The sequence below is a fragment of the Physeter macrocephalus genome, unplaced genomic scaffold (genome assembly GCF_002837175.3).
Source record: "Physeter macrocephalus isolate SW-GA unplaced genomic scaffold, ASM283717v5 random_713, whole genome shotgun sequence".
In the NCBI taxonomy this organism is placed as follows: Eukaryota; Metazoa; Chordata; class Mammalia; order Artiodactyla; family Physeteridae; genus Physeter; species Physeter macrocephalus.
The window spans coordinates 19,404-44,813 of NW_021145943.1; the positions used below are offsets into that span (position 1 = coordinate 19,404).

Here is a 25,410-nt window from a genome sequence, read left to right on the forward strand (position 1 = left end):
GACCCAGCAATCCCACTACTGGGCACATACCCTGAGAAAACCATAATTCAAAAAGCCACATGCACCCCAATGTTCATTGCAGCACTATTTACAATAGCCAGGTCACGGAAGCAACCTAAATGCTCATCGACAGACGAATGGATAAAGATGTGGTACATATATACAATGGAATATTACTCAGCCATAAAAAGGAACGAAATTGGGTCATTTGTAGAGACGTGGATGAATCTAGAGACTGTCATACAGAGTGAAGTAAATCAGAAAGAGAAAATCAAATATCGCATATTAACGCAAGTATGGGGAACCTAGAAAAATGGTACAGGTGAACTGGTTTGCAGGGCAGAAACAGAGACAGATGTAGAGAACAAACGTATGGACACCAAGGGGGGAAAGCGGCGGTGGGGTAGGGTGGGGTGGTGGTGGGATTAATCGGGAGATTGGGATTGACATGTATACACTGATGTGTATAAAATGGATGACTAATAAGAACCTGCTGTATAAAAAAAATAAATAAAATTCAAAAATTCAAAAAAACATTTTACTGTTTGCTAAGAATTATTTTGAATTGTGATCAAATCATGTGTCCTATTATATCTCTTTATTCAACTCGTATGGGCTTTTTTTAAAAATTGAAGTAGAGTTGAGTTACAATGTTGTGTCAATCTCTGCTGTGCAGCAGTGACTCAGTTATACACACATAGACACTTTTTTTCATATTCTTTTCCATTATGGTTTATCACAGGATATTGAATGTAGTTCCCTGTGCTATACAGTAGGACCTTGTTGTTTATCCATCCTATACATAATAGTTTACATCTGCTAATTGTATGGATTTTTTTGTGGCCCGGTACATGATTATTTTCTGCAAATATTCCATGGGTTTAAATAGATGCAAAGTTCTCTCCCTACACATAACAATTAAATTAAGCTTGATTTCTTCATTTTCGCACCTGTTTTTTGTCTGCATATCTGTCCGTTTCTGGAATGGGTGTACTGAAGCCTGGGGAAGGGTGAGGACAGAGTTCTGGTCTGTGGCACAGCCTGCAGGACTCCTGCCATTGCCATGGACTCCAAGGAGGAGAGGCGGGGGGGAGGGGAGGGGCGGAGCCAGGTGGGACGGTCCGTCTGGTTGCCTGGAGGCGCGACCTGGACACAATGGGGTCTGGGAGCTGGGCCGGGCAGGGGCAGGAATCCAGACACCCCACCCTGCCTTCCCAGCCAGGAGACACAGGAGCAGGTCAGTGCCTCAACTTCGGGGGCCCCCCTCCGGCACCAGGCCCCCCACGCCGCTCCCTGGCCCCGGTATCCTCCCCCAATGTCCCTAAAATATCCCAGTTCTCCAGAACCCCGGGGAATTCCTCTCCCGCAGTGTTGAGTCCAAACTTGGAGCGCGTACATACACCTCCACTGAACTCATTTTGGGGGTGAGGGACGAGAGACGGCCTCGAAGCTCTGTCCCTGCCCCGCGCCCCTCTGGAGCCGGGAAAACTACCGTTTGTTTCCCCATCTGGAGGGGATAGGGAGTGCGGCCCTGCGAGTCAGGGTGGAGGGGCCGGGGCCGCCACCTTGTGTCCGCAGGTGTTGCCGGCAGCAAGCGCTCCCACCGTTACCATGGGCTCGGAAGTCTGGGTCGGCCCGTGGCGGCCGCACCGGCCCCGCGGCCCCATCGCAGCGATCTACAGCGGCCCGGGGCCCAAGTACAAGCTGCCAGCCAGCACCGGTACCAGCGGCGGGCCGGGGGAGGGGGGCAGGCAGGGGCTAACCCTAACCCCAACCCTGGTGATGCTGGGGCGCCCCGCAGGTTACATCCTGCACGACCCGTCGCGGCCCCGCGCCCCCGCCTTCACCTTCGGCGCACGCCTCCCCACGCAGCAGACTTCGCGCGGCCCCGGGCCAGGTCACCTGGTGCCCGCTCGCATGACCGTGCGCGGCCGCGACGGCGCCCCCGCCTACTCCATCTTCGGCCGCCCGCGCCACGCAGCGCCCTTCCTCACTCCCGGACCGGGTCAGGACCCTGGGACCCCGGCCTCCCCAACGCCAAGCCGCCTCCAGGGACGCCCACTCGGGAACCCCCCACTGAGCCTGAGTCCCCCTCGGGCACCCTAACACTCCAAATTCGGTCCCCCCATCTCTGGATCTCAAAAGAGCTCCAAGCCTCACCGGGCTTTGACAAATCGTGGCTCGAATTCCCCCTAATCCCTGGACTCCAGCCCGGGCACCCACCAGGCCCCCAATGCAGTTCCGGCCCCCACCCCGGTCCGCCCCGCAGGCAGGTACTTCCCGGAGCGAGCAGGGAACGCGGCGTACCCCAGCGCGCCTCGGCACACCATCGCTCCCCGAAACTGGGGCCTCCGCCCGGAGTCGCAGACCCCAGGTGAGCCCAGGAAGGCCCACCCTGCACTGGCTGCGGCGGGGAGACCGGCCGGTCCTCAAAGACCCACTCTCGCTGGCTCCCCCAGGCCCCGGGACCTACACTGTGCCCTCGCTCTTGGGCCCGCGCGTCGTCGGTAAAGTCTCGGCCCCGATTTACTCCATCTACGGCCGCAGCGCGGTGGGCAGCTTCTGCGAGGACCTCAGTAAGGTGGGGAAGGGGCTGCCCGCACCGCGCGGCGAGGGGTCAGCGGTCGACGGGCCTGGAAGCCGGACACAGCGCCCCTCCCGCCCTCCCGCAGACCCCCGGGCCCTGCGCCTACCATGCGGTGAGCCCTGGGATCTACAAGCCCCGGGCCCCCCAGTTCTCGATGCTGGCGCGGACTTCGTTCCCCCAAGGCAACAGCCTGAATCCCGGGCCTGCAGCCTACAACTTGGACCAGGTGCTCTGCAGTTCAGGGTCAAGGGCCAGAGGCGGGGTAAAGGGGTCCGGGTCGGGATCGAGGGTCTGAGGTGCGAGGTTGGGACCCGGGAGCCCTGGGCCGGCCGGCAGCGCCAGGCCAGCGACGTCTCCTGGGTCTGCAGCACCGGAAGCCTCGCGGCTGGAGCTTCGGGATCCGGCACTCGGACTACCTGGCCCCGATGGTGACCGACGTGGATGACTGACCAGCCGGGCGCGCGCGGCCCCACGAATGTTTCTTCTTAAAACCTCTGGAGCCAGCAGCCTGTTGGCCTCTCTGTGCTTGCGGCGAGGCGGGCGGGCAAAACGGGGAGGTGGGCGGGCCCGCGAAGTCCCGGACTTCTCAAGCTCCCGCAGGCCCTCGTGATTGGCCAGGACAGAAGTGAGCCGGGTCGTCCTGCCCGTCCGAGGCGGCGATTGGCCTAAAACCCCGCCTGTCGGGAGGCCCCGCCCCTCCGCGGCTACGGGCAGGCGCGCAGTCCCACTGTTCCCACCCTGTGGCCTCCCGCAAGACGGGACGGAAGCCGGTTGGGATCCGAAGAGGACAGGAGAACGCCGCTGTGCAGGACGGGTACGGCCCCGGATCAAATTGTGAGACCGAGACGTGAGAGCCAGACACGGAGACATGCACACGGGCGACACAGACACGGGACTGAGGGGCGGACACGGGAGAGAAACGAGAACGGGGTCGGGACAAGGGCACTTGGCCTCAGTGACAAGGACACAGGGCGGCGACAGGTTCCAGATGTGTGTCGCAGCCCGGAGTGGTGGCGGCCCCACCTACCCCTGTCGCACCTGCTGATCTCTCCCGGGGCGGGAGCCAGAGCCCAAGCAGCTGCCGGGGCTGATCCTCCTGAAGCAAGGGTACATCAGATGCTGCGTGCGCGCTGTGCTGGACCGGACGCGCAGGGCGCACACATCCGTGCGTGGGGACGGCTGGCTGCCCCTGACCCCGACCCAGAGGTCAGGCCCAGAGACTGCCTTCCCCCAGGGACGCCAGAGCGCCCCACCACTGTCACTGACACTGAGGATAACCCATTGCTGTGGGAACGCCCCCTTTGTGCTGTCTACACCACCTTACCCATGCCGAGGGGCCATGCTCTTGGCCATCTGGCGAAGCATGAATCTGGAGGAGACCGCGGCCCTGGCCAAGTCTGGACAGCAGCTGGAGTGGCTGGAAGACTGGTGCCAATAGCTTGGGGACAAACATGCCCTGAGGCAGGGTCCTGGCACCTGCCTTGGCTGCCTGTGGCTGCAAGGGTAGAAGACACCTCCTCTCCAGACCAGAACCTCTGACCTCAAAAAGGCCAGCAGCCACAGGCAGCTCCTAACCTCACACCTGACCCAGACAGAGCCCTCAAAGGCAGGACCCAGGCTTCCCAGCCCCAGGACAGAACTTGGATCTCCCTTCCCGTCAGCCCCCAATAACAGGACCAAATCATCCAGCTGCCCCTTCCCCTTCGGTTCCCAAGGGAAGAGCTGTGTACTGCTCTCCCTCCATCCCCCAGACTTGTACGCCCAGCAATAGGTACCAGCCTCCTCCCCCCACTGACACCCCCATCCCAAACCAGGACAATTTATTTTCCGTTCCCTCTCCAGCTGGACACCCACTACACTGCTCAGGAAATACTTAACTCCAGCTGAGTCCTAACCAAGGAAGGTGAGGAAAAATGTGGGGTGGGGAGGTGACTGTGCAGGTGAACAGCATCCTTGCCTAGCATGTACCAATAGTCAGCAGACGTGGTCTGGGGCACGTGGGGGGGCACCTTGGGTAAACTGGAGTCTATGCATGGATTCACTATCACCCAGAACATGTATAGGCGGGCCACTGATTGGTCATTGATCTGGGTTATTGATAGAAACATTGGCCAGAATCTCTGAAGGATCACTAGGGAGGATGCTGATCAGTTATTCATGGGTCATTGGACTTTGGTCAAGATCATCAACGGAAATTTGATTGGGGTCATTAATAGGGACTTGGTCAAAATAACTGATGGGCCTCTGATCAATCATTAATGGGCCATAGGACATTGATCCATATCTTTGATGGGTCATTAGTGAGGACTTATCAGAATTGTTCACGTCACTGGTCATTATTCTGGACATGTGTCAAGGTTGCTGATGAGTCCTTGGTCAGGGTCAGTGGTGCGATCACTGATCAGAGGCCACTGAGGGTCACTGGGAGGCCTGATGCAGGGGAGGGTGGCCAGATGCAAGGGCTGCCAGGGCAAGTGGGCCGCTGTACTGTGGGTCAGAGCAGGAAGCTTGTTCCTGCAGACGGAATCCTGCATGAAGCAAGAGATGTGACGGCCACTGTCGACAGCCTGCCACTCATCACGTGTGACCTGACCCCAGACTCCAGGGTCCACCTCCTGCATGTTAAAGACCCCTGACCTATGAACACACACAACCACAGGTGATCTGACCCAAACCCAGGGCCAGTGTCCCACATCACAGGATGCCTGACCACCCACTCAGTAAGGTGACCTGACTGATGCACCTGCCATCCCATCACATAGGGGACTTGACCTTCCATTGCTCAGGGTCCCTGACCCCTCATGACTGACCCGAGAGTCAGCATCCCCCGCATCTCACAGGAAGCTGCAGGATCTCCATCACCTTAGCCTCCCCCACACAGCCTTCATCCTCAGTAAGAAGGCAGTGAACAGCCTGTCTGCTCTGATGGTAGGCAGGAAGTTCAGAGAGGCCGCAGTCCTCCCCTGCCAGGCACAGGGCCCAGAGCGCCTGGAGCCTGTGTGGCCTCTCCATAGGGGTGCCCATGTGGCTGCGGCATATCTGTTGGCGTGGATCTCCTTATGTGGCCCCAACCTCCCGTTCATAACTCCGGCAGCCTTGGTCCTCAAGTATCTCAGCAGCCCTGTCTCACCCTGCCTCTGCCGGGACCGGCCTCACCTCTGGCAGTCCCCCCACTCCCCCGACTTCTTCAACTCCCAGACAGTGACCTTATCCGAGCAAGGCTGACCCGGCCTCGGGTCAGGGGAAACCCTCACGGCCCTCCCGCCCAGGCCGGGTACAAGGTCTTCCTGACCCCCACCGCTGAAGTCGGGCACACTGCCTCTTCACGTCTCCCCCGCCCCCTCACTCCAGGGGAACTGGCAACCAAGGGTGCATCAGGGGCTGCAGTCTGACTGCACGCGAGACGCGGGGTGGGCCCACGCTGAGCCGTGTCTCCTTAGGTTGCCATGGGGCAGCCGCTCTGACCGCCAGGGACAACCCCGCCGTAGGCCACGCCTTGAAGTGGAGGAAGCGCTTTTGTGCTTGGACGGCCTGGGGCCACCGGGCCTGCGGACCCGGTAACCCATCACCAGGCTCGGTGAGGGGACAGGGAAAGGGGCACCCGTTCTCGCTCAGCCCTACGCCCAGAGACCCCCTCCCCTCCTGAGCCCGGCTCCTCACTCCCCGCCCCACCGCGCGCGCATGCCGACACGCAGCAACGAAGCCCGAGAGCGGCGCAGCCGTACGGGTGCCTGGTGCGCCGGGCCCGTAAGCGAGAAGGCGGGTAGGGCCGGCGACTGGGGACAGCGCCGAACAAGGAGCCCCCGCCTCCAACACGTGATCTCTGGCGGACCCGCCACCTTCGGCGCACGCGCACGCCCCAGCGTCGGCCAGCTCCACGCCAGTCTGCGCGAGCGCAGCGCCGTTGACGCATGCGCGCTGGCGTGGTGCGAGGCGGATAGCCTTCGGAGCTCCCCAGGTCGCGTCCCCAGACTCCTGGCACCGACCCCGGCGTGCCGAGGGCCTGGAAGGCCGGCCCGCGAGGCGCGTTCCGGGAGGGCGCTCTGAACGGGGCTCCCGGAGGAAAGGGGCCTCCCGGAGAGGGGCCCTGGAAACGTTCGCAGGCTGCCTCCGTTTGCAGGTCTATCTCGTGCACTGCTTAGAACACATTCTGTAAAGGAGGAAGCTGATGTGAACAGGCTAAGGGACGTATCCGAGGTCGTCCAACTCAGGAACCGTCGGACGGGGCGGAGGCCGGACGTTTAGGAGTCTTCCAGAGGGTCCTCCCAGCAGCAGGTGAACAGGTGAGGAGGTGGGGGGTTCCTAAGACCTCCGCCTAGCAAACCTCCAGAGGGCCCTGAGAAAGGCACAGAGGTAACCGAAGCAACAGCAGGGCGTGGGCCACGAGCTCAGAGCTGCTGTCGGGTACCCGGCTGTGAAGAGAGTGGGCTTGAGGCAAGTGGAAACCTTGTTTCTCTTCCAGGGCGACTGCTGGCCGGAAGGTTCTACGTGCGAGGGGCTCGGGGGGTGGGGGGGAAGGCGCTGCAGGCTGCGGTGCGGGTGGCACAGGATTTCCGCGGGGTTGGGGGCCAAAGCACCACGGTTGAAGCGGCCTCAGAGGGGAGAGGCTGCAAAAGGGCCGGAGGAGTCAGTCTTGGTTGGGGGGCGGGGGGCGGGGTTGAAGCCAGAGACTCACCTACCTCCTTTCAAGAAATGGGAGTTTATTGCAAACAGATAAATATGCTCAGGAATCCGGGCGAGGCATGCGCTTGGAATGCTCTCGTTCAGCTCAGACGCTCAGGTGCAGGTGAGGGCTGGGCTGGTTAGAGCTTCAGGCACAGGACCGGGGGCAGGGTCCGGGTGGGATGCGATAGACTGAGGCTCTCAGGCTAAAGGACAGGAGGGACAGGGGTGGACGCTCGATGACACCTAAGCTGGAGTTTGAGGTTTCAGAGGTGAGGCAGTTCTGACCCCAGGTGAGCAGCTGCTGACAGCAGAGCCTGTGTAGGGCTGGTCCTTCAGATGGCAGCAAGCATGTCCAGAATGATGGGGTGTGACCCGGCAGGCCGAGGCACCTTCTGGCTCCTGACACCTTTGCTCTTTTCCAGGAGCGTTAGGCCATGCTGTTGCTGGCTCAGGCACCCAAGGCTTGGCACAGGCTCTTTCAGCTCAAGCCTCCAGCCCTTCCTAGGACCCCAGGAGGAGAGGCCCAGCATGTGAGGTGCAGGCTCCTATCAAGGCAGGGCCCTGCAGAGACGGGAAGGCAGGACCAGCCCCAGGGCCCTGGGCTACGAACTAGGTTGCTGATCACAGCCTTGATTGGGGCTGGGCTGGGTGGGGTGTGGCTGGCCATGAGGGCCGAGAAGGAGCGGTGGCAGCAGCGACGACGGACAGAGGCCCTGCGCCAAGCTGCCGTGGGCCAGGGTGACTTCAGCCTGCGGGATCACCGGGGCCAGGCTCGCTGCAAAGCTGACTTCCGGGGCCAGTGGGTGCTGATGTACTTCGGCTTCACTCACTGCCCTGACATCTGCCCCGAGGAACTGGAGAAGCTGGTGCAGGTGGTGCGGCAGCTGGAGGCGGAGCCTGGCCTGCCCCCCGTGCAGCCCCTCTTCATTACCGTGGACCCCGAGCGGGATGACGTGGCGGCCATGGCCCACTACGTGCAGGACTTCCACCCCAGGCTGCTGGGCCTGACCGGCTCTGCTGAGCAGGTTGCCCAGGTGAGCCGCAGCTACCGCGTGTACTACAGCGCCGGCCCCAAGGACGAGGACCAGGATTACATCGTGGACCATTCCATCGCCATCTACCTGCTCAACCCTGACGGCCTCTTCACAGACTACTACGGCAGGGCCAGGTCGGCCGAGCAGGTCGCAGACAGCGTGCGGCGCCACATGGCTGCCTTCCGCAGCGTCCTGCACTGAGCTGGGTCATTAAAAGGATGTGGTGGAGCTGTGTGTGCCTGAGATCTATACCAGCAGGCCCTGGAGGCCACGGCAGGAAAGGGGCCGGAGACGTGGTTGCTTCCTGGGGCGCAGAGGATGGACAGCCCTTTCCTCCACACGGAACAGTTTTGTAAAGGTTTTCTAAAGGCTTTGGTGGGGCGGCAACGCTTTATTGGGCTGGGCGAGCCAGGAAGCAAAGTGGACTGAGCAGATGCGTGCCCAGCACCTGCGGGGGACACAGGCCTCCAGGGCCCAACCCCGGTCTCAGTGCTCCCCGCTCAGGGCTGGACCATGGAGGGGGCAGCATAGGTCTGGAAGCGCTTGTGGGCCCGCTGGTACGTGAGCAGTCTCAGGGACATGGTATCCACCGCCGCCTCTAGCCCAGGCTGCTGGGTGATCTCCACCGTGTAGTCGTTAGCCTGTAGAGACAGGTCGTCAGCAGAGAGCAGGGGCCGCTTCCCTCCCAGGCTCCCAGGCCACACTCACCAGCTGCAGGGAGGCCAGCATGGAACGACACACCTCAAAGGCAGGCTGGCCCGCCACCAACTCCGCGAAGGGACACCACTGGTTGAGCTGGCTGAACCTTGAGACTACCTGGTCCCCGTAAGCGTGGATGTCAAAGGGCACGTGCTGTTCCTGCAAAGGGGAGGGGCAGGTCCTGGGGCTGGCCCAAGGCAGGCAGCAAGAGGCTCGAGCTCTCCACCAGAGGCCCTGGCCCGGCCCGCCTCACCTGCTCCCGGAGCAGGGGCTGGATGACGTCCTCCCAGTCCCTGATGCGCTGGCTCAGCTCTGTCTCCTGGACGAATTTCTGCGAGGTGGCGATGAAGAGCTCCTGGGGGAGGAGCAGGGGCTATCTCCTCTGTGCAGGGCCCACCGCCCGGCCGGCCCCCACCCACTCTGACCTGGGCCTACCACGTTCCTTCGGACCAGCTCCTCGTAGCTTGGAGATGCCGGCATGGCTTCTGCTTCTGGAAAAGGGCGGCCGTGAGCCTCACCTTCTTCTTCCTCCCCTCAGGGTCCCCTGGCCAGCAGCCCGCTCCCAGACCTACCCAGGTCTGCGTCTTCCCCAGGCTCGGCCCCCTCAGGCTCTGCGTACTCCTCGGGCTCCAGAAAGTCACCTGCTGGGAGGGGAGGACCCGAGCAGAGCCGGGTTAGCCCACAGCCGGCGCTGAGCCCCGAGCCAGCCTGCCCCCCCGCAGGCACCCACCTGCCGCTCCCAGGTCCTCCAGGGAGTCCTCCAGCCGGTCCTCCTCCGCAGGCCACGGTTCCTCCTGAGCCCTCGGCAGCCACCGCTCAGCCGCCTGCGCAAAGAGAGCATCTGAGGGGCACTGCCGTCTCCCACCAGGGGCCATGGGGTGCAGGCGGTGGCCGGTACTTGCCTCCCTCCTCTGCAGCTTCCGGAGGGTCTCCAGCTGCTCCCTCACGTGCCTCCAGTACAGCACCTCCATGTCTGCACACAAAAGCCTTGTGAGAAGGTCTCCCTCATCTCCTGCCCAGGTCCACCCGAGGCCACCCAGGGCCTTAGGTGTCACCAGGCTGAGGGGAGGCGGCAGAGCATGGCGCCATCATCCCTCAGAAGAGCCCACAAGGCCCCGGCCTCACCTGCAAAGGAAGGGCCCTTTCGCCGGGGCCTCCTGCTGTCAGCGTGGTCAGCATCTGCAGGAGGACTGGGTCAGCAGGCGCCAAGCCAAGTCCCACAGCCACACCCGGGCCCTCTGGCCCTGACCCAGCCCCCAGGCCCACGCACAGGCAGCCAGGTACCACTGGTGGAAGTCCTGCAGCTTGACAGCACCCTTCCTCTTACGCTTCTGTCCTGGAGCCTCCTCCACACAGGGGGGCACCGAGTAGGGCCGACCTGGGGGCAAACAGACGGTCTCGGAGCACAACCATATGGCCCAGGGCAGGTCACCGTGCCCGCGGGCCCTGGAGCCCCAGCCTCCACTCAAGCCAGGTGAGCCCAGCCCCAGATGCCCTGGGGCAGTGCCCCTCCCCCAGTTACCTTTCCTGAAGGGCTTAGAGTCCAGGGAGTCGAAGGGGTCCAGGCCCTGCCAGGGGTCTGGGGTCTCCTGAGCACAGAGCACAAGCAGACAGGAGAGTGGGGGACGTGCACCCCCCCCCCCAGTCCAGAGGCATAGGGAGGGAGGCGCCCTGGGGCTGCAGGAGAGAGGTCCAGTTCTGGGGAAGAAGACTGCTCGGAAGACAGCCCGCAGAGGGGCCGCAAGCACACCCTCCCTGCCGGGGTCCAGGCCCCACCGCCCCTCACCTTCAGCCGGGACGCAGGCTCCCGTGGTGCACACCTCCTGGGCTGGGCCGCACTCTGCAAAACAACACCGAGGGTTCCCCTCTCCTCCTCCACCCAAGGCTCCAGGCACCCCAGCAGCCCTGCTCTGGGACCAGACACCAAGAACCCTGCAGGGACCTTCTCTGGGGGCAGGAAGGTCAAATAGTTTAATGACTAAAAAGTAAAAAGTTCTAGGAAAAACTTTAGAAGAACATACAAATCAGTAAGCTAGTGGTCACGGGGTACTTTTTCTTCTTTAAAAAACAGAGAAAAAAGCATAGAACGATATGATATCCATGTATCTACCAGCCAAAATTGACAAATGTTAATATTTTTTCCTATATGTGTCAGGATTTTTTCTTATAAAAAAAGATTTCTTAGCTCTAGGCTGGAGCACAGAGCTGACCCTTGGGGGTGAGGGAGGCCGGCCTGTCCACTCCTGCCAGCCTGGCCTCGGGAGAGTCAGCTCTGGAGACCAGCTGCCATTCTGGGTAGTAACCCTGCGCACCGTGGGCCTTGGACCCTTGGACACCAGCCGCCCGCCTCTGAGAGCAGCAGCTGCTCTGCTCAGAGAGGGGAGAGACATGAAAGCTGCTGCCCAAAAGGGCAGGGTGCAGGGCCAGGTCTAGGGCTGGCTGGAGGACGCACCCACTGCCCTGGTGTGCAAGGACCAGAGAGGGGGCAAAGACCGGGGGACTGCCTTCTCTGTGTAAGCGAGACTGTCCCTGCCAGGGCTGAGGGCTAGAGCTTTGCAGGCCGGACTGTGGGTCCCACCTGCTCGGGGCTTCTGGGCTCCTGCGGCTCCATCAGGACCTCAGGGGCTGAGGCCTCGGGGGGCTCTGCTGCCCCCTCTGTATCCTCTTCCTCACCCCCACCTCCGGGCACTGGGCCTTCTGGAGTGGTGCCTGGGCAGGGAAGGAAGAGACCAGTCAGCCTCAAGGAGCCTGAAGACCAGACAGCAGAAGGGGGGCTGCCCCTCGGGGCTGAGGGGCCGACCCCAAGGAGAACCTGAGAGGCCATTCCTCTCTCAGCTTCGTTTGTTAGAACCAGAGAATGCAGCAGCGCGTTTTATACTCTTATCATACTGCTGCTTTGTTGGGTTCAGTTTATTTCTTAGTAATTTTTCTCTTTAAATGCTGCCACCTCTGTCTGCCCAGAGAGGAGGGGGTGGGCCCAAACCTCAGAGCCCCAGAATGGTCAGGGGGTGGTCACTGAACCAAGACAGCACGGCTAGCCGAGGTGGGCCCTAAGCACAGAGGCCTGCTCCCCACGCCTCACCCCTCCACAGGCTGTACAGCGGTGGGCAGGCTGGGGTGGCAGAGTGCAGGGCCCCACCCCGCACCCCACCCGGCAGCCCCACCCGGCAGCTGCGTCCTCACCTGGCTCCTGGGAGGTGCTGGGTACCGGGACTGGATGCCTGCACACAGAGACTTCCACTGGCCGCTCCTCAGCCCTCCCAGCCTCTGGGAGGGACGGGGGATGGAACAGGGTCAGCTCCGCGGCCCCCGCAGAAAGCCCCTTCCTTGCCACCAACTCCCGAGCCCTCACCCTTCTGGTTCCAAGGCAGCAGTGCCCCCGTGGGGGACACGCCCATGGGCTCCAACATGAAGGCTCCTCTGGGGTGGGGGGTGCACGTATTCATCCTAAAATCCTTCCGGCTGGCCAGGACCTCCCCTCGACAGCTGTGCCGGCACAAACACAGGTGCTACGGTGACCCTTCCCCAGCGCACCGCACCCTCCAGCCACCAGGCCCAGGCCGCACCTGTACAGGGGGTTACCATTCTTCTCCATCTCATCAGGGGCTACCAGGGCCATGGGCAGGAGGGGGACGATGAGGGTCTCCTGAACAGAGGCCAAGAGTGGTGAACCACGAGAACCCACGTGGCGTGACACCACCTTCCAACACCCCCACCAGCTAAACGCAGGAGAGGGGCACTCACACTGGGGGCCTGGTCGCTCCGCAGATCCACGTTGGCCCGGGCATCAGAGAGGTCATCCAATGGCAGGAACTGCGGGGGAATGGAGAGCTCAGGAGGGTGCCTGGCTAGCACAGGGGGCAGCGCCCGGCGCCCAGGGGACCTCACCTCACACTCCGCTTCCTGGGGGGCCCTGGGGCCGGCGTCCCCTACGGGACCGTCTTCCCGCTCACAGGAGAGCTGCCTGGCCTGCCTGGGAGAGAACCGGTGCAAGGGCATCACAGGAGGCCACGGGGCCTCCCGAGCTGCGTGCAGGCCCCACCTCCAGTACTCACTTCTTGCCAGAGATGAAATCAAGAGCCTGGTAGACCAGCGAGTAGAGATATTCCACCTGGCAACCAGAAGCGGGCAGTGAGGATGCAGAAAGGAGGGGCCTCCCCAGGGCCTTTCGAGCTAGTCGTCCGAGTACACGGAGAAGCCCAGATGTCCTCTCCAAAACCCCCAGCACGATTCCTGCCAGTGTGGCTGCCAAAAATACTTGTCCAATCAAACGAGTATGTTTCCCCAGAATTACCTAACAGCCGAAGCTTCCCCTCCTCCTGCGCCCTCACACCATGCCGCAGCAGGTGTGGCCACCTCCACACTGTGGCACCCCGCCCCGTGCCCCGCGCAGCCCTGTCTGCCTTCACTGCTGGCACACCAACCAGCCTGCCTGCAGCCCACGTCCCTGCTGCTCCAACCAGTGCCCAACCTGCAGGAGCACCTGGGGGTCTCTGCCAGCCCGTCACAGCTCCAGCCACAACCTGGGGGGCCCCACTGTTAGGGTGAGGGTCGGGATCTCCCAGATACCACAAAGCACCCACCAGGAGGGCACATACACGTGCTGCCCCGGGCCATTTCCTCCGGGCTGACAGCGCCCCATAGAAGACAGTGGTGAGCGAAACAGATGGTGGCCCTGATCGCATGGACCCCACTCACCAGGAATAATAAACATTAACTTTCCTAAGTGTTTGTCACATACACAGGACTGTGCTTCGTGCTTCATCTCATTTACTGTCTGAATTAGGTGCCATCACTATTCTCGTTGTATACGAGATAAGCTGAGACTCAGAGAATCATAGTAACCTCAGTCAGTAGTGGGTCCAGGACTTGCACCAGGGATGTAGAAATCCAGTGCTGCACCATCTAATACAGCAGCCGTGAGCCACAGGTGGTGCTATCAATTGCAATGTAATTAAAAGTTAATGAAACGCAAGACGCCTCAGTCACGCCTGCCCCATTTCAAGGGCTCAGGAGCCGCACGTATTGGACAGCACAGATCACAGAACGTTCCCATCACCTTGGAAGGTCCGGCTGGACGGCGCTGGCTACAGCCAACGCTCCCCTCACACCTTCCAGACTTCGTGCTAACATTCTGCTACACCTGCTTTATCACGTATCCACCCGTCTACATATTTGTCTATCGGTTCACCTTAGGTTTTGTGCTTTCAAAGTTAGTTGCAGATATTCCTTCTTAGGACAAATGCAGGACAAAAGAATCCCATTTAATTGGATCATCTAGGACAAAAACCAATGAAATCTCAGACAATTTTAATAACTTACAGTGCCCAGAGGTAGGTCCACTGCACCCTGCGCCAGTTAACCTGCAGGTAGGTTACTGCCCCTCCTCTGTCTGGTTGGGACCCCGTTACTGAGCTCCCCGACCCACTTCTTCTGAACTCTTACCTCCTGTGCACTTTTTATTTTCCCCCTTCCCACCAACCCCCCAATTTGGGATCAGTGCCGCGGTCCACTTTTCCATGTTCCTCCACTAGGGGACAGCTGCTACTGCTGGACAAGAATTTCCAGCATTTAATCTTCATTAGACTACCAGTGCTTTCAATTAATCTTTTATTTTGCATTTCCCTCAGCAAATATTTTGAACTTTCGCCAAACCTCACTCTCCAAATTTCCTATCCAGCAGCTGACTCTCAGTAGCTGACTTACATGCTCCATTGGGAAAATTGGGGCCTTAGGTGCGAACTCTGCAAACCGTTGGGCCCACCTTCTCTGCATCAGCGTTTCTCCCTGCGGTCTCCTGAGATGAGTTGTCTTTTCCTTTTTTCAAGGCAAGCCTGTCAGCCCGGGTTTCTGACCCGTTCCTAACCTATTTCTTCTGGTTCTTTGTTTCATCCATTTTCCTCTCCCAGCTCCCCTTTCCCCTACCCCCACCCGGCTGGCCGCCCCAGCTCCGTGGCTTTCAATCCTGGCTGTCAGAGGGTAGTTCAGAAAATCCTGCGACCTGCCTGCCCCTCCACCCCACCACCCGGGGATCCTGATTCACTCAGTCTGGGTTAGGCCGAGGCACTGGTGATTAATTGGAGTGTAGCCTGGGTTGAGAGCCACCGATTTAGTATTTGCCCAATCTCTTTCCTTCCCTTTACAATAAAATGTCTTTCTTTCTTTTTCTTCTTCTTTTTTTTTTGGCCACATTGCACGGCATGTGGGATCTTAGTTCCCCAACCAGGAATCAAACCCACGCCCCCTGGAAGCGCAGAGTCCTAACCACAGGACCGCCAGGGAAGTCCCAACCCTGCAAGTATTAAATCCAAGTTTGTTCTTCGGTTTGTTCTTCACCCGCCCCGGCAGGACAGCAGACCTCGGTCCGAGACACTACAACACTAAGACCAGTAGCCAGGAGGGGCCCACCTTCTTACTGTAGACACAAGCGGAGCCCTGGATCAGCAGTGCTGCCTCAATGAAGTTCATTGTGGTTTTGCCTTCGTCAAAAGAAATGCAGATCTGGTCCAGCTGCGAGACACAACGCAGGGCCGCGGGAAGTCTAAGCACCCTCTCGCCGCAGCCCACCCGCCACCCACCTTCTCCCAGTCCCACTGGCCCAAAGGGCCGTCACCACAAGCAGCCCCCGAGAACGACAGCCCCAGCTCTGCTTAGGGCTCACCGGCTGTGCACTTTTTAGAGGCAAGAGATAGGTCTCTGTGACTTTCCCTACTTCCTGTAATCTCTGAGACCTAGTGTTTCGGAAGACAGAGGCCCCCAGAGTGGATCATCCACGAACGGCCAGAGCTGCACACCACCTCCTCTCCGGAGGTGCTCACACCTCACCCGTCCCAGTCGGGGCCAACTCAGCCAGCCTCCAGCAGGAAGACGCCCATCCCGAGAGAGGGACTGAGGACCCTCAGGGGTGGGGGAGGCAGAGACAAAATGCTGGGGTCTCAATCCTTTGAGCAGGAAAGTCAGGAAACACTTCCAAGTACATCCTCCTCCTTCCTCTGCAACCACCAGCCCCGCAGCCCCTCATGAGCCCCAATTCCTACCACCCCTTAAATCTGTGTCCACCAACCATATGCCGACAGTCCCCAAACCCATCTAGGCCAGCTGTCCCTCCTAAGCTGCAGCACTGTGTTTATAGCCGTCCACTAGGTCTGTCCACCAAGACATCCAAAGTCCCCAAACTCTATCTCCACACTTAACTCAGGACCTGCCCCACAACCCGGCGCCTCCCCTGCTCCTTTCAGCGAACAGTACTCTGAAGCCTCCACATGGTTTTCAAGCTCTTCGCCTTTGCTTTCCAGCTGCCTGGAACCTCCAGCCCCAGCGCGCTCAGACTGACCTCTTCAGCAGTCTCCCTAGGACGTGCCTTGGGCCTCGCCACCGTTAGGGTGGTCTTGTCACACTGAGGCTCTCCGCCCCCAGTGGAGGAGAGCAACATTAGGGTGGTTCCAGCCTTCAGCTCAGTGCCCGACACCAGTGTTCAGTAAATGCCTGATGAACAAGGTGGTGACAACGGGGCTACGCCTGAAGACGGAGCGAGGCTCCCCGGACAGATGACGGGAACGGCATTTCAGGAAGAGCAAAGGCACCCACACCAAGGCAGGTAGCAGACACAGGTTTCACCGACTTAGGAAGGTGAGTACTATGCAAACACGTCCAAAGCAGAGAGTGTGCTGGGAATAAGGCGAGATATCAGGTACTATGATGGCACAACAAAGGAGGAGCGTCTGAGAGGAGCCACCATGGCACCACTTCTGCTAACTCCTGAAAGACAGAGGAAGTTTGTGAAGAGGACAGCAACATAAAATGTGTTAAAAAAAAAAAAAAAGAAAGAATGTTCTGGTAGCTATGTGGAAAATGAAAGGAGAAGACAAAACTAGAGGCAGAGAAATCAGAACTTCCGGGGGCAGAGAAGGTTTGGAAAAGCAGACACATGAAGCAGGAGGGGAGCTGACCAAGCGAGTAGGTTTACCAGGCGCCCACACACACCCTGCTCAATGTGGAAGCCTGAATCCACAGCAGCCCCGCCTAGCATAGTTCTCTGCATGTTCTCAGGAGACTCCATGTCCAAGCGGAGGTCAACTGTCAGAACAAGTGTCCATTTCACAAACATTTATCCTGCACCTACTATGTGTCAGGCATTCTATTAAGCAAAGGGGAGAGAGCACGAACATAGTCCCTGCCCTCACAAAATTTACATCCTAGGGTGGAAACAGACCATAAACAAGTTAGAGAATAGCTTACAATGGACATTCTAAAATACAGAAGGTACGATGACAGAAAACCGTTTTAGACGTGGTGATCAGCTGATATTTCAACTGAGAGATACAGGATGAGAAAGAATTAGTCATAAAAAGAACTAGGCAAAGAATTTTTGTCATTGAGTGCAGAAAATATAAAGACTCTCGGTGAAGAATGAACTTGGGTGTTGTCGACTGACAGGTTCAAAAGAACAGGTGGAGAAGAGCCTGCCACAAGGCTAAGACAGTGGGCAGGGCCAGGTTCAGAGAAGGAAATGTGGATTTTCTTCTGGGAGCAATGGAAAGCCACTGAGGGGTTTCAGGTAGGGCAGTGCTGCCGCCTGATTTTAATTTTTAAGCATCACACTTGCTGCTGGGTGGTGCATGAATTGGATGGGGCCAAAAACAACAGTAGGGAGGCCAGGAAGGAAGGTTTTAGCATGAATGGGAGCCAATTTGTGGCTTGGATCAGAGAAAATGGAAAATAGATGAAGAGAAGTGAAATTCTAGTGGCATGATAGAATTCACGGGTGAACTGGTGTGGAGTGTGGGGTTTCAATAGCTCTTAGCATTCACCTTGGTTGAACAGTAGTGCCATATACCAAGATCCGGAAGGCTGGGATTTGAGCAGGAAAACAAAGAGCTTCCCTTTATAATATATTAAACCTGAGTTGCTTGTGTGAAATCTAAGTGGAATGTCAAGATGAACAGCTGGATACACAAAATTGATTCAGAAAAAAGACCTGGGATGGAAATATAAATCGAGGGAGGGGGGAATAAATCAATAAACCTAGGAGTGGTTCTCTTACAAGTGATACTTAAAATCATGGAAATAAATGAAATGGTTTAGGGGAAATGTGTAAAAAGATGGCTCAGGCCACACCCTGAGGAGCTCAACACTGAGACTGAATAGGAGAGAAAAAGGAGGTAACGAAATCGGAAGAAAATCAGAACACCAAAACCTGTTTCAAAAAAGAGGATGTGGGGCTTCCCTAGTGGCGCAGTGGTTGAGAGTCTGCCTGCCGATGCGAGGGACACGGGTTCGTGCCCCGGTCTGGGAAGATCCCACATGCCGCGGAGCGGCTAGGCCCGTGAGCCATGGCCGCTGAGCCTGCGCGTCCGGAGCCTGTGCCCCGCAACGGGAGAGGCCACAACAGTGAGAGGCCCGCGTACCGCAAAAAAAAAAAAAAAAAAAAAGAGGATGGGATGTGGTCAAACCATGAATAAGATGACACTTCTGGTGACCCTTGGATTTGGTAAGAGGGATATCATTATTGATCAAGACAAGAGCAGTCCAAGCGGGCTGAGGAGTGAAAGTTCAGTGCAGAAATGGAGTGGACAGCTGCTTAACGACGTCTAGACACAGCTGTCAAATACGGGAAAAAGGTTAAATGCTGACGAGATGGAACATGGCAGTACCTTGAAACTGGTTTGAAAATCTAACATAAGATGTCCCTCTTACATCGTGATCCAGACCTCTCACACACCCACACATGCACACAGATTGTATTCTACTACTCTATTAGAGAAGAATGCTGGTCGTCACTCACTAAGTCGATTTCAAGGCTCACTAACAGGTAGTTACAGGAGCTGTAAGGACAGCTCCAGGCTAATCTAATAAAGGATGATTTCGAGGGGCAGAGACGGGGCTGGGAAAAAAGAAACGAGCCTGAGGATAAGTGCGATCAGAGCGCCAGACGGACACACACCAGGAGGCGGCGGGACCCCCGGCAGCCCCCGCCCCGCGCCACTCCCCGGGGGCCGCCCTCACCTCCTCAAGATATTCGCCCAGCTGGGCCGCCACATCCACCTCCCAGTTCTTGGTGAGGTCGCGGATGGGCTGCAGGAGGTGAGCGAAGCGCGCCTCCACGTCCTCCATGTCCGGGAGGGGCCGGGTCGGCCCGGGGACCGCAGGGCCGGCTTCGAGTGGCCCAGTGTGCTCAGCCCGCCACTAGTTCTGGCGCCATTTTACTGTTCCCGCCCAGGAAAATACGTAGCGCGTAGCGACGCGCGCACATCTCTGACGTAAGGCGGCCGAATCGCGCCGGAAGGGCCTCAGGACGCGCCGGAGGCGGGGCCTGCGTGGGGCGGGGCCTGCGTCTGCGTGGGGCGGGGCGGGGCTTGCAGCTGCCCCCGGCGGGAGGGGCGGGAAGGACCGGACCCTGGGATCCAGTCCAGCCAGCAGCAGCGTAGCGGATATGGCTGGCTCCCGGCTCCCGCGGCAGCTCTTTCTCCAGGGCGTGGCCGCCGTCTTCATGTTCGCCTTCGCTTCCCTCTACATGCAGATCCCGGGTGAGGGCGCCGAGGGCGGGACCCCCCCCCCCCGGGCGGGACCCCCCCCCCCGCAAACCCGCGCCCTGTGACCCCTCATCTCCCCACCCGACACTCCGCTGCCTGGGGGCGGGAGTGAGGTCCAGGCCTTGATGCACGGGGTAGGGGCTGCGGTTGTGTCCTGCGGCCGCGGGGCTGTAGGCAGTGGGAAGGCGTGCAAGGGTCCCTTTTCGGTAGGTTCTGGGTTCTGACCTGGGGCGGGGGGCAGAGCTCTGAGCGGGGTGGGCCCAGACCTGGTGGGCAGGTAAGAGAACAGGCTCTGGCCTGGAGGAAGAGGAATAGGGCCCTGCCGGGTGGAAGATCCTGACCTGGGGGAGTCGGGTAGACCTGGGGCCTGACCTGGGTGGGGGGGTCTGTAGGGTCTGCAGGCCTTGACCTGTGAGCGGGTAGAGTCAGCAGGTCCTGACCTAGACTGGGGGGCGGGGGGTTGTCTACAGGGCTTGACCTGGGGAGGCCGGTCGGAAGGCCCTGACTGGTGGGAGGAGTCAAGCCTTGGAGGGCAGTATCTAGTGCCTGGCCCTGACGTGCCCTCTCACAGGCCTGTACGGCCCTGAGGGCATCCTGCCTGCACGGAGGACACTGCGGCCGCAGGGAAAGGGACGCTGGCGGCAGCTGTGGGAGACCCCAACGCTGCTGTGGGAGACTCCGCTACTGGGGCTGGACACGGCGCAGGGCCTGGAGCTGCTGAGCTTGCTGGGCACCCTGCTGGCCCTGGGAGCCCTGCTGCTGCACCAGCTGCGCCACCTCCTTGTCTACCTGCTGCTCTGGGCCGCCTACCTGTCTGCCTACCAGGCAAGTGAGGGCTGCTTACTGCCCCCTGCACCACTGGGACCTTATCTCCAGCTCACTCCAGGCCCATGCGCTCTCCACCCCACCCCTGCCTCTGCCTTGCCTGCCTTTGCAGATACACACCCCATGTTCCCTGACAGCCCTTCTCCCTGCAGGTGGGCCAGGTGTTTCTTTATTTCCAGTGGTGAGTGACTATTGGGTGTGGGGCTGCAGGAGGCTGGGTGGGTGGGATGGGGTGGGGTGTGTTTGTCTCTCCCGGGAGGACCCCCCTGGGGAGCAGCTTTGATGGGGAGGAGGTCCTTGGTGCTATTTTTTTCTCCCCACAGGGATTCCCTTCTGCTGGAGACTGGCTTCCTGGCCTTGTTGGTGGCCCCTCTGAGGCTGCCCCCACGCCACAAGCAGGCCCAGGGCAGGCTGGCAGGGGTCTTGCCCCACGAAGACCTCCCCTTCTGGCTCGTGCGCTGGCTGCTGTTTCGCCTCATGTTTGCCTCGGGTGTGGTCAAGCTGACCAGCCGGTGCCCCGCGTGGTGGGGGCTCACCGGTGAGGTCCCTGTCTGGAGGTGGGGCAGTCTTGGGGGCTCTGCCCAGCCCTGACCACCCGCCTGTCACCCGCAGCCCTCACCTACCACTTCGAGACTCAGTGCTTGCCCACGCCCGCCTCCTGGTTTGCCCACCATCTGCCCGTCTGGCTGCACAAGCTCGGCGTGGTGGCCACCTTCCTCATCGAGATTGCAGTGCCACCTCTGTTCTTCGCTCCTGTTCGCCGCCTGCGCTTAGCTGCCTTCTACTCCCAGGTGGGTGGGGTCCTTAGCCGTCAGGAAGGCAGGCAGGACGCGGCCTTCCTCTGCACTGCCCGGAGGGTCCCACTGGGGACGGGGTGTCTGCTGCCAGCGGTCAGAAAGGCCTCGTGGGCAGAGGAGCGAGTCAGCCTGAGGTTGAAGGTGTGCCTGGGGGGCAGGGCTGCAGCCTCGCTGGGGGATGTCCATCCTGGGTGAGCAGGGGCAGGTGGGGAAGGGCCGCAGGGGGCCTGCCGAGCTCGGGTTTTCTCCAGGTGGTGGTGGGGAGCCGTGGAAGGTGTGAGCCAAGGGGGAGGACAGGTGGAGTGGGAAGACAGAGGCCTGCGTGCGGAGACGAGGAGGGCACAGGGGCCTGCAGGAGAGATCTAGCTGGGGCGGTGGGGGGAGGGGTGCAGAGGGGCCTGGAAGCAGGCTCTGGAGGGCCCAGGAAGGGGGCGGCCCTGCAAGCTCTGAGTGCAGACCCTCCCCAGGTCTTGCTGCAAGTCCTGATTATCATCACTGGCAATTACAACTTCTTCAACTTGCTCACCTTGCTGCTCACCACTGCCCTGCTGGATGACGCACACCTGGCTGCCCGGTCTGGCGACAGCCGCCGCAAGAAGACGCCCACCTGTGAGTGTCAGCCCGTCCCGGACAGACAGCCGTCCTCAGCCCTGCTGCCCGCCAGAGTGTTGCCGGCGCCCCCCAAGGGGCCCTGCTCTAGCTCCACACCAGCCCCCTGGCCGTAGATCCTCCAGCCCTGTTTCCAACTGACCCATGACTGTCTCACCCTGCAGCCTGGCCCAAGGCCCTGCTGGCCCTGCTGGCCCTGCTGCTGGAGCTGGCCGTCTACGGGCTGCTGGCGTGTGGCGTGGTGCACTACTTCGGCCTGGAGGCAGACTGGGAGCGGCGCGCTGTTCGCTCCAAAGCCAGTGAGTGCCAGCAGGGGGCTCGGAGGGCGGAGGCTGGCCCATCCCTCCTCACACCCACCTCCTTCCACAGCCTTCACCTTCCACCAGTTCTCCCAGTGGCTGAAGATGGTCACTCTACCCACCATGTGGCTGGGTGCAGCCTCCCTTGCCTGGGAACTGCTGACCGCCCTCTGGAGGTACGTAGTCTCGGGGGGTGGAGTAGGGCTGTGCAGAGCAGGCCTGACTGCGTTTCGGTCCCCTGCCCCCCAGGTGGACCCACGTGCGAGGGTGGCTGCGGAAGTGCTGTGCTGCGGTCCAGCTGTCCGTCTTTGGCACTGCCACGGTGGCTCTGTTCGTGATCAGCCTGGTGAGTAGTCCCTTGCGGCCGAGGTAGGGGTCGGGAGAGGGCTGGAAGGTCATTGCTGAGCCTCTGCCTACCTGTGTCTAGGTGCCATACTCCTACATGGAGCCCTCGACCCACGGGCGCCTCTGGACTGGGGCCCACCGCCTGTTTGGCACCGTGGAGCACCTGCAGCTGGCCCACTCCTACGGCCTCTTCCGCCGGATGACTGGTCTGGGTGGACGGCCCGAGGTGGTGCTCGAGGGCAGCTATGACGGGCACCACTGGACGGTGAGAGGTCCCTGGGACCCTGTCTGGGGCGCCTGGCGGGCTCCACGGGGCTGGGGAGCCCACAGACGAGGGGTTGGGGGGAAGAGGTGGGAGCCAGGTCCTGCTGGCAATGCTAAACCTAACTCTGCCTAGCAGGAAATCGAGTTCATGTACAAGCCCGGGAACGTGAGCCGGGCGCCCCCCATCGTGGCGCCCCACCAGCCGCGCCTCGATTGGCAGATGTGGTTCGCGGCCCTGGGCCCGCACACGCACAGTCCCTGGTTCACAAGCCTGGTCCTCCGCCTGCTGCAGGGCAAAGAGCCTGGTGAGGCTGGGCCGTGGGGCGGAGCCTATAGGGAGGTCTGGGGGACCTGCGGGGGTAGGGCTGCTGGAGGGGTCGTGGGGAGGGGCGGGGCCTGTGGGGGCGGGGCCGCGGGAGCTGCCGGGCGCTGAGCTGGCTCCCCGCCCCTCGCAGTGATCCGCCTCATCCAGAGCCACTTGCCCAAGTACCCCTTCCACAAGCAGCCGCCCACTTACGTGCGGGCCCAGCGCTACAAGTACCGGTTCTCGAAGCCCGGGGAGCAGGGGTAAGGCCGGGCGCCAGGCGGGGTGCGGGGCCTGCGCGCTGGCGCCGCCTGAGTGCCCCGTGCTGTTGCAGCCAGTGGTGGCAACGCCAGTGGGTGGAGGAGTTTTTCCCGTCCGTGTCCTTGGGGGATCCGACGCTGGACATGCTGCTCAGGCAGTTTGGCCTTCAGGTGGGAAGGCGTCAACCAGCCTGGGGTGGGCGGCAGGGGTGGGCCCAGGCCTTACTCCATTCCCCCCACCCCCCCCCCGCAGGACAAGAGCCCGCCCCGGGCCCGCAGCTCCAGCAACACCCTGGCTCAGGCGCTCCGCTGGATGCGGAAACAGCTGTCTCCCCTGGAGGCCCCTGCCCTGCTCTGGGGGCTCCTCGGAACCGTGGGGGCCATTAGGGTCATGCAGGCCCTGCTGGGCCCCCAGTCCTCGCCTCGGGCCAAGGAGGAGAAGCACAGGCCAGCCCCCGCGGAGGACTCGGTGGCCGCCAGCAAACAAGCTTCCCCAGCCCCCGACGTAAGCAGCGGTTCCCAGACCCCTCGGCGGAAAAAGTAGCCCCATTCTGTCAGCCACACGTCCGGAGGGGGTCAGGGTCCCGGCTCGTCTCTGGCCTTCTGCAGCAGGACGTGGCCCAGCCACCGTGCCTTAGCCAGCTGCCACGCAGACGCAGGTTGGGGTGCTGCCCTGTGGGGCAGGCACTGGCTGCCCTTTTGCTTCGAGGACCCCCTCGTCCACCCACGCTAACCACGTCCCGTCCCAGGGCATTCTCTGGCCTGATGGATGGCCCAGGAGGCCCGTGTGTGACTTGGCCCAGGGTCCTTCCCAGGACATTGTAATCAGGGCTGTGGGAGGTCCTTCCCCTTTGCTCCCACCGTAGGGGTCCGAGCCTGATGCCCGTGGCGCGCGCTCCTGCACAGGAAGGGATGAGGCTGACCTGCTGCGGGAGAGGCGGAAAGACGGCCCTGAGGTCATCTCCACTGCAGCCTGTCTTGTCATTCGGATCCGTGAACGAATAAAGGCAGTTCGTGCTTGATCGTGTGCCTGCCATTTCCTTCCCACTGGGGAGGCCTGAGGGCAGTGGGCCGTCCCTGCCCTTGACGGTGGGCAGAGCCCGGATACTGTCCGGCTGATCGCTGACCAGTCTTCCTGGGCGCCTTCGCTGTGCAGTCCTCCACATTCTCGTTTATCAAATGGACGCAAGGGTCTGAGCTGGTGCTGCCTGAGGCCCTGAGCCTCAGTGCCGCACAGCCTGGCCGGCCTGTCAGCTCTACACATCAAGGCTGCGAGGTTGGTGCTGGAATGTGGGGCCTGAAACCATCCTGAGGGCTGGAGAATTCACCAGAACGCAGCCCCTTCCTGCTCTCCTTCTCCTGCTTCCTCATCTCAGGGCAGAACTGAAGGGTCAGCACACTGGCCCTTGCCTAGGCAGGGATGGAGGAGAGATGGGGCAGGGAACTCGTCAGGCCCCTGACAGCGGAATGGGGCGTGGGTTGGGAGAGCAAGGAGGGGCAGAGGCCCTGGACCAGGGGCGAAAGAGGGAGGACGCGTGTGACCACCTGCGTTCTGACCGCTTCCTGGGAGCAGGGCTTGAAGGCACCGTCCAGGTTTCGGTGTGGAGATCGGTTGTCAGTCAGGAAGTCCCTGCCTCCCCTGTGCCTGGCTCTGTCCTCAGCCCCTACCCCTCATGCTCTTACCTCACAGACCCCTGGAGAGCCCCCCAGTGTGCCCAACCCCTCCCCCCAAGTCACTGACCCAATTAGACAGTGCTCCACGCTCAGCCCGTGCCCATTGTCACACCTGGTTCAAGGGGACCTGTGACCTGAGCCTTCACGTGCTCTTAGACACAATTAAATGATCTATAAGTTGACCTTAGGCTTAAGACAGTACATAACAGCCCAGGGACTTCCCTGGTGGTCAGATAGTTGAGAATCTGCCTTCCAACGCAGGGGATTCGGGTTCAACCCCTGGGCCGGATACTAAGATCCCACATGCCATGGGGCAACTAAGCCCGCGCGCCGCAACTAGAGAGCCTGCACGCCGCAACTAGAGAGCCTGCACGCCACAACAAAAGATCCCGCATGCTGCAACTAAGACCCGACGCAGCTATAAATAATTAAATATTTTTTAAAATGAGCAAAAATCAACGGAATAGAAAGCAATAAAACAAAACAAAGACAGTACAGTTGGCCCTCTGTATCCTC

At 60.5% G+C, this 25,410-nt stretch overlaps 5 protein-coding genes across 14 annotated transcripts; 4 read left to right on the plus strand and 1 right to left on the minus strand.

Annotated features, from left to right (window-relative positions):
* The first annotated feature begins 27 nt into the window (after window positions 1–27).
* CIMAP1B (ciliary microtubule associated protein 1B) lies at window positions 28–3,121 on the plus strand. The gene is made up of 6 exons (XM_007123300.4): window positions 28–1,720; window positions 1,802–2,005; window positions 2,270–2,374; window positions 2,460–2,581; window positions 2,673–2,813; window positions 2,956–3,121. Exons 1-6 carry the CDS (start codon window positions 1,612–1,614, stop codon window positions 3,034–3,036), a joined length of 762 nt encoding a protein of 253 aa, XP_007123362.1. The 5' UTR covers window positions 28–1,611; the 3' UTR covers window positions 3,037–3,121.
* Window positions 3,122–3,926: 805 nt separating this feature from the next.
* TYMP (thymidine phosphorylase) lies at window positions 3,927–5,223 on the plus strand. The gene is given in 5 exon segments (XM_024127196.3): window positions 3,927–4,045; window positions 4,047–4,089; window positions 4,552–4,587; window positions 4,589–4,644; window positions 5,016–5,223. Coding segments are annotated over 5 exon segments (462 nt in total).
* Window positions 4,143–8,509, plus strand: SCO2 (synthesis of cytochrome C oxidase 2). 4 transcript variants are annotated; one of them, XM_028486047.2, is made up of 4 exons: window positions 5,090–5,246; window positions 6,028–6,164; window positions 6,708–6,870; window positions 7,675–8,509. In XM_028486047.2, the coding sequence occupies exon 4, from the start codon at window positions 7,687–7,689 to the stop codon at window positions 8,485–8,487; it is 801 nt and encodes a 266-aa protein (XP_028341848.1). In that variant the 5' UTR covers window positions 5,090–5,246; window positions 6,028–6,164; window positions 6,708–6,870; window positions 7,675–7,686; the 3' UTR covers window positions 8,488–8,509. The 4 variants fall into 4 exon arrangements, with proteins under 4 accessions (XP_028341850.1, XP_028341848.1, XP_028341849.1 ...); XM_028486049.2 differs by lacking the exons at window positions 5,090–5,246; window positions 6,028–6,164 and adding an exon at window positions 4,143–4,490; XM_028486048.2 differs by lacking the exon at window positions 6,028–6,164.
* Window positions 8,510–8,650: 141 nt separating this feature from the next.
* NCAPH2 (non-SMC condensin II complex subunit H2) lies at window positions 8,651–19,200 on the minus strand. 7 transcript variants are annotated; one of them, XM_024127185.3, is made up of 20 exons: window positions 18,991–19,200; window positions 15,394–15,495; window positions 13,041–13,096; window positions 12,874–12,958; window positions 12,730–12,798; window positions 12,552–12,631; window positions 12,338–12,471; window positions 12,169–12,252; window positions 11,564–11,694; window positions 10,772–10,825; window positions 10,508–10,574; window positions 10,256–10,363; window positions 10,111–10,164; window positions 9,888–9,958; window positions 9,716–9,809; window positions 9,558–9,626; window positions 9,421–9,476; window positions 9,239–9,340; window positions 8,995–9,144; window positions 8,651–8,927 (listed from the first exon to the last, which is right to left on the minus strand). In XM_024127185.3, exons 1-20 carry the CDS (start codon window positions 19,096–19,098, stop codon window positions 8,787–8,789), a joined length of 1,815 nt encoding a protein of 604 aa, XP_023982953.1. In that variant the 5' UTR covers window positions 19,099–19,200; the 3' UTR covers window positions 8,651–8,786. The 7 variants fall into 7 exon arrangements, with proteins under 7 accessions (XP_023982953.1, XP_028341847.1, XP_028341845.1 ...); XM_028486046.2 differs by having other exon boundaries at window positions 9,558–9,629; XM_028486044.2 differs by having other exon boundaries at window positions 10,256–10,574.
* Window positions 19,201–19,358: 158 nt separating this feature from the next.
* Window positions 19,359–24,242, plus strand: LMF2 (lipase maturation factor 2). Its single transcript, XM_024127186.3, has 14 exons — window positions 19,359–19,511; window positions 20,089–20,342; window positions 20,495–20,523; window positions 20,666–20,880; window positions 20,955–21,133; window positions 21,607–21,748; window positions 21,913–22,047; window positions 22,118–22,223; window positions 22,297–22,393; window positions 22,475–22,657; window positions 22,793–22,961; window positions 23,112–23,223; window positions 23,295–23,391; window positions 23,474–24,242. Exons 1-14 carry the CDS (start codon window positions 19,418–19,420, stop codon window positions 23,762–23,764), a joined length of 2,103 nt encoding a protein of 700 aa, XP_023982954.1. The 5' UTR covers window positions 19,359–19,417; the 3' UTR covers window positions 23,765–24,242.
* The last annotated feature ends 1,168 nt before the right edge of the window (window positions 24,243–25,410 follow it).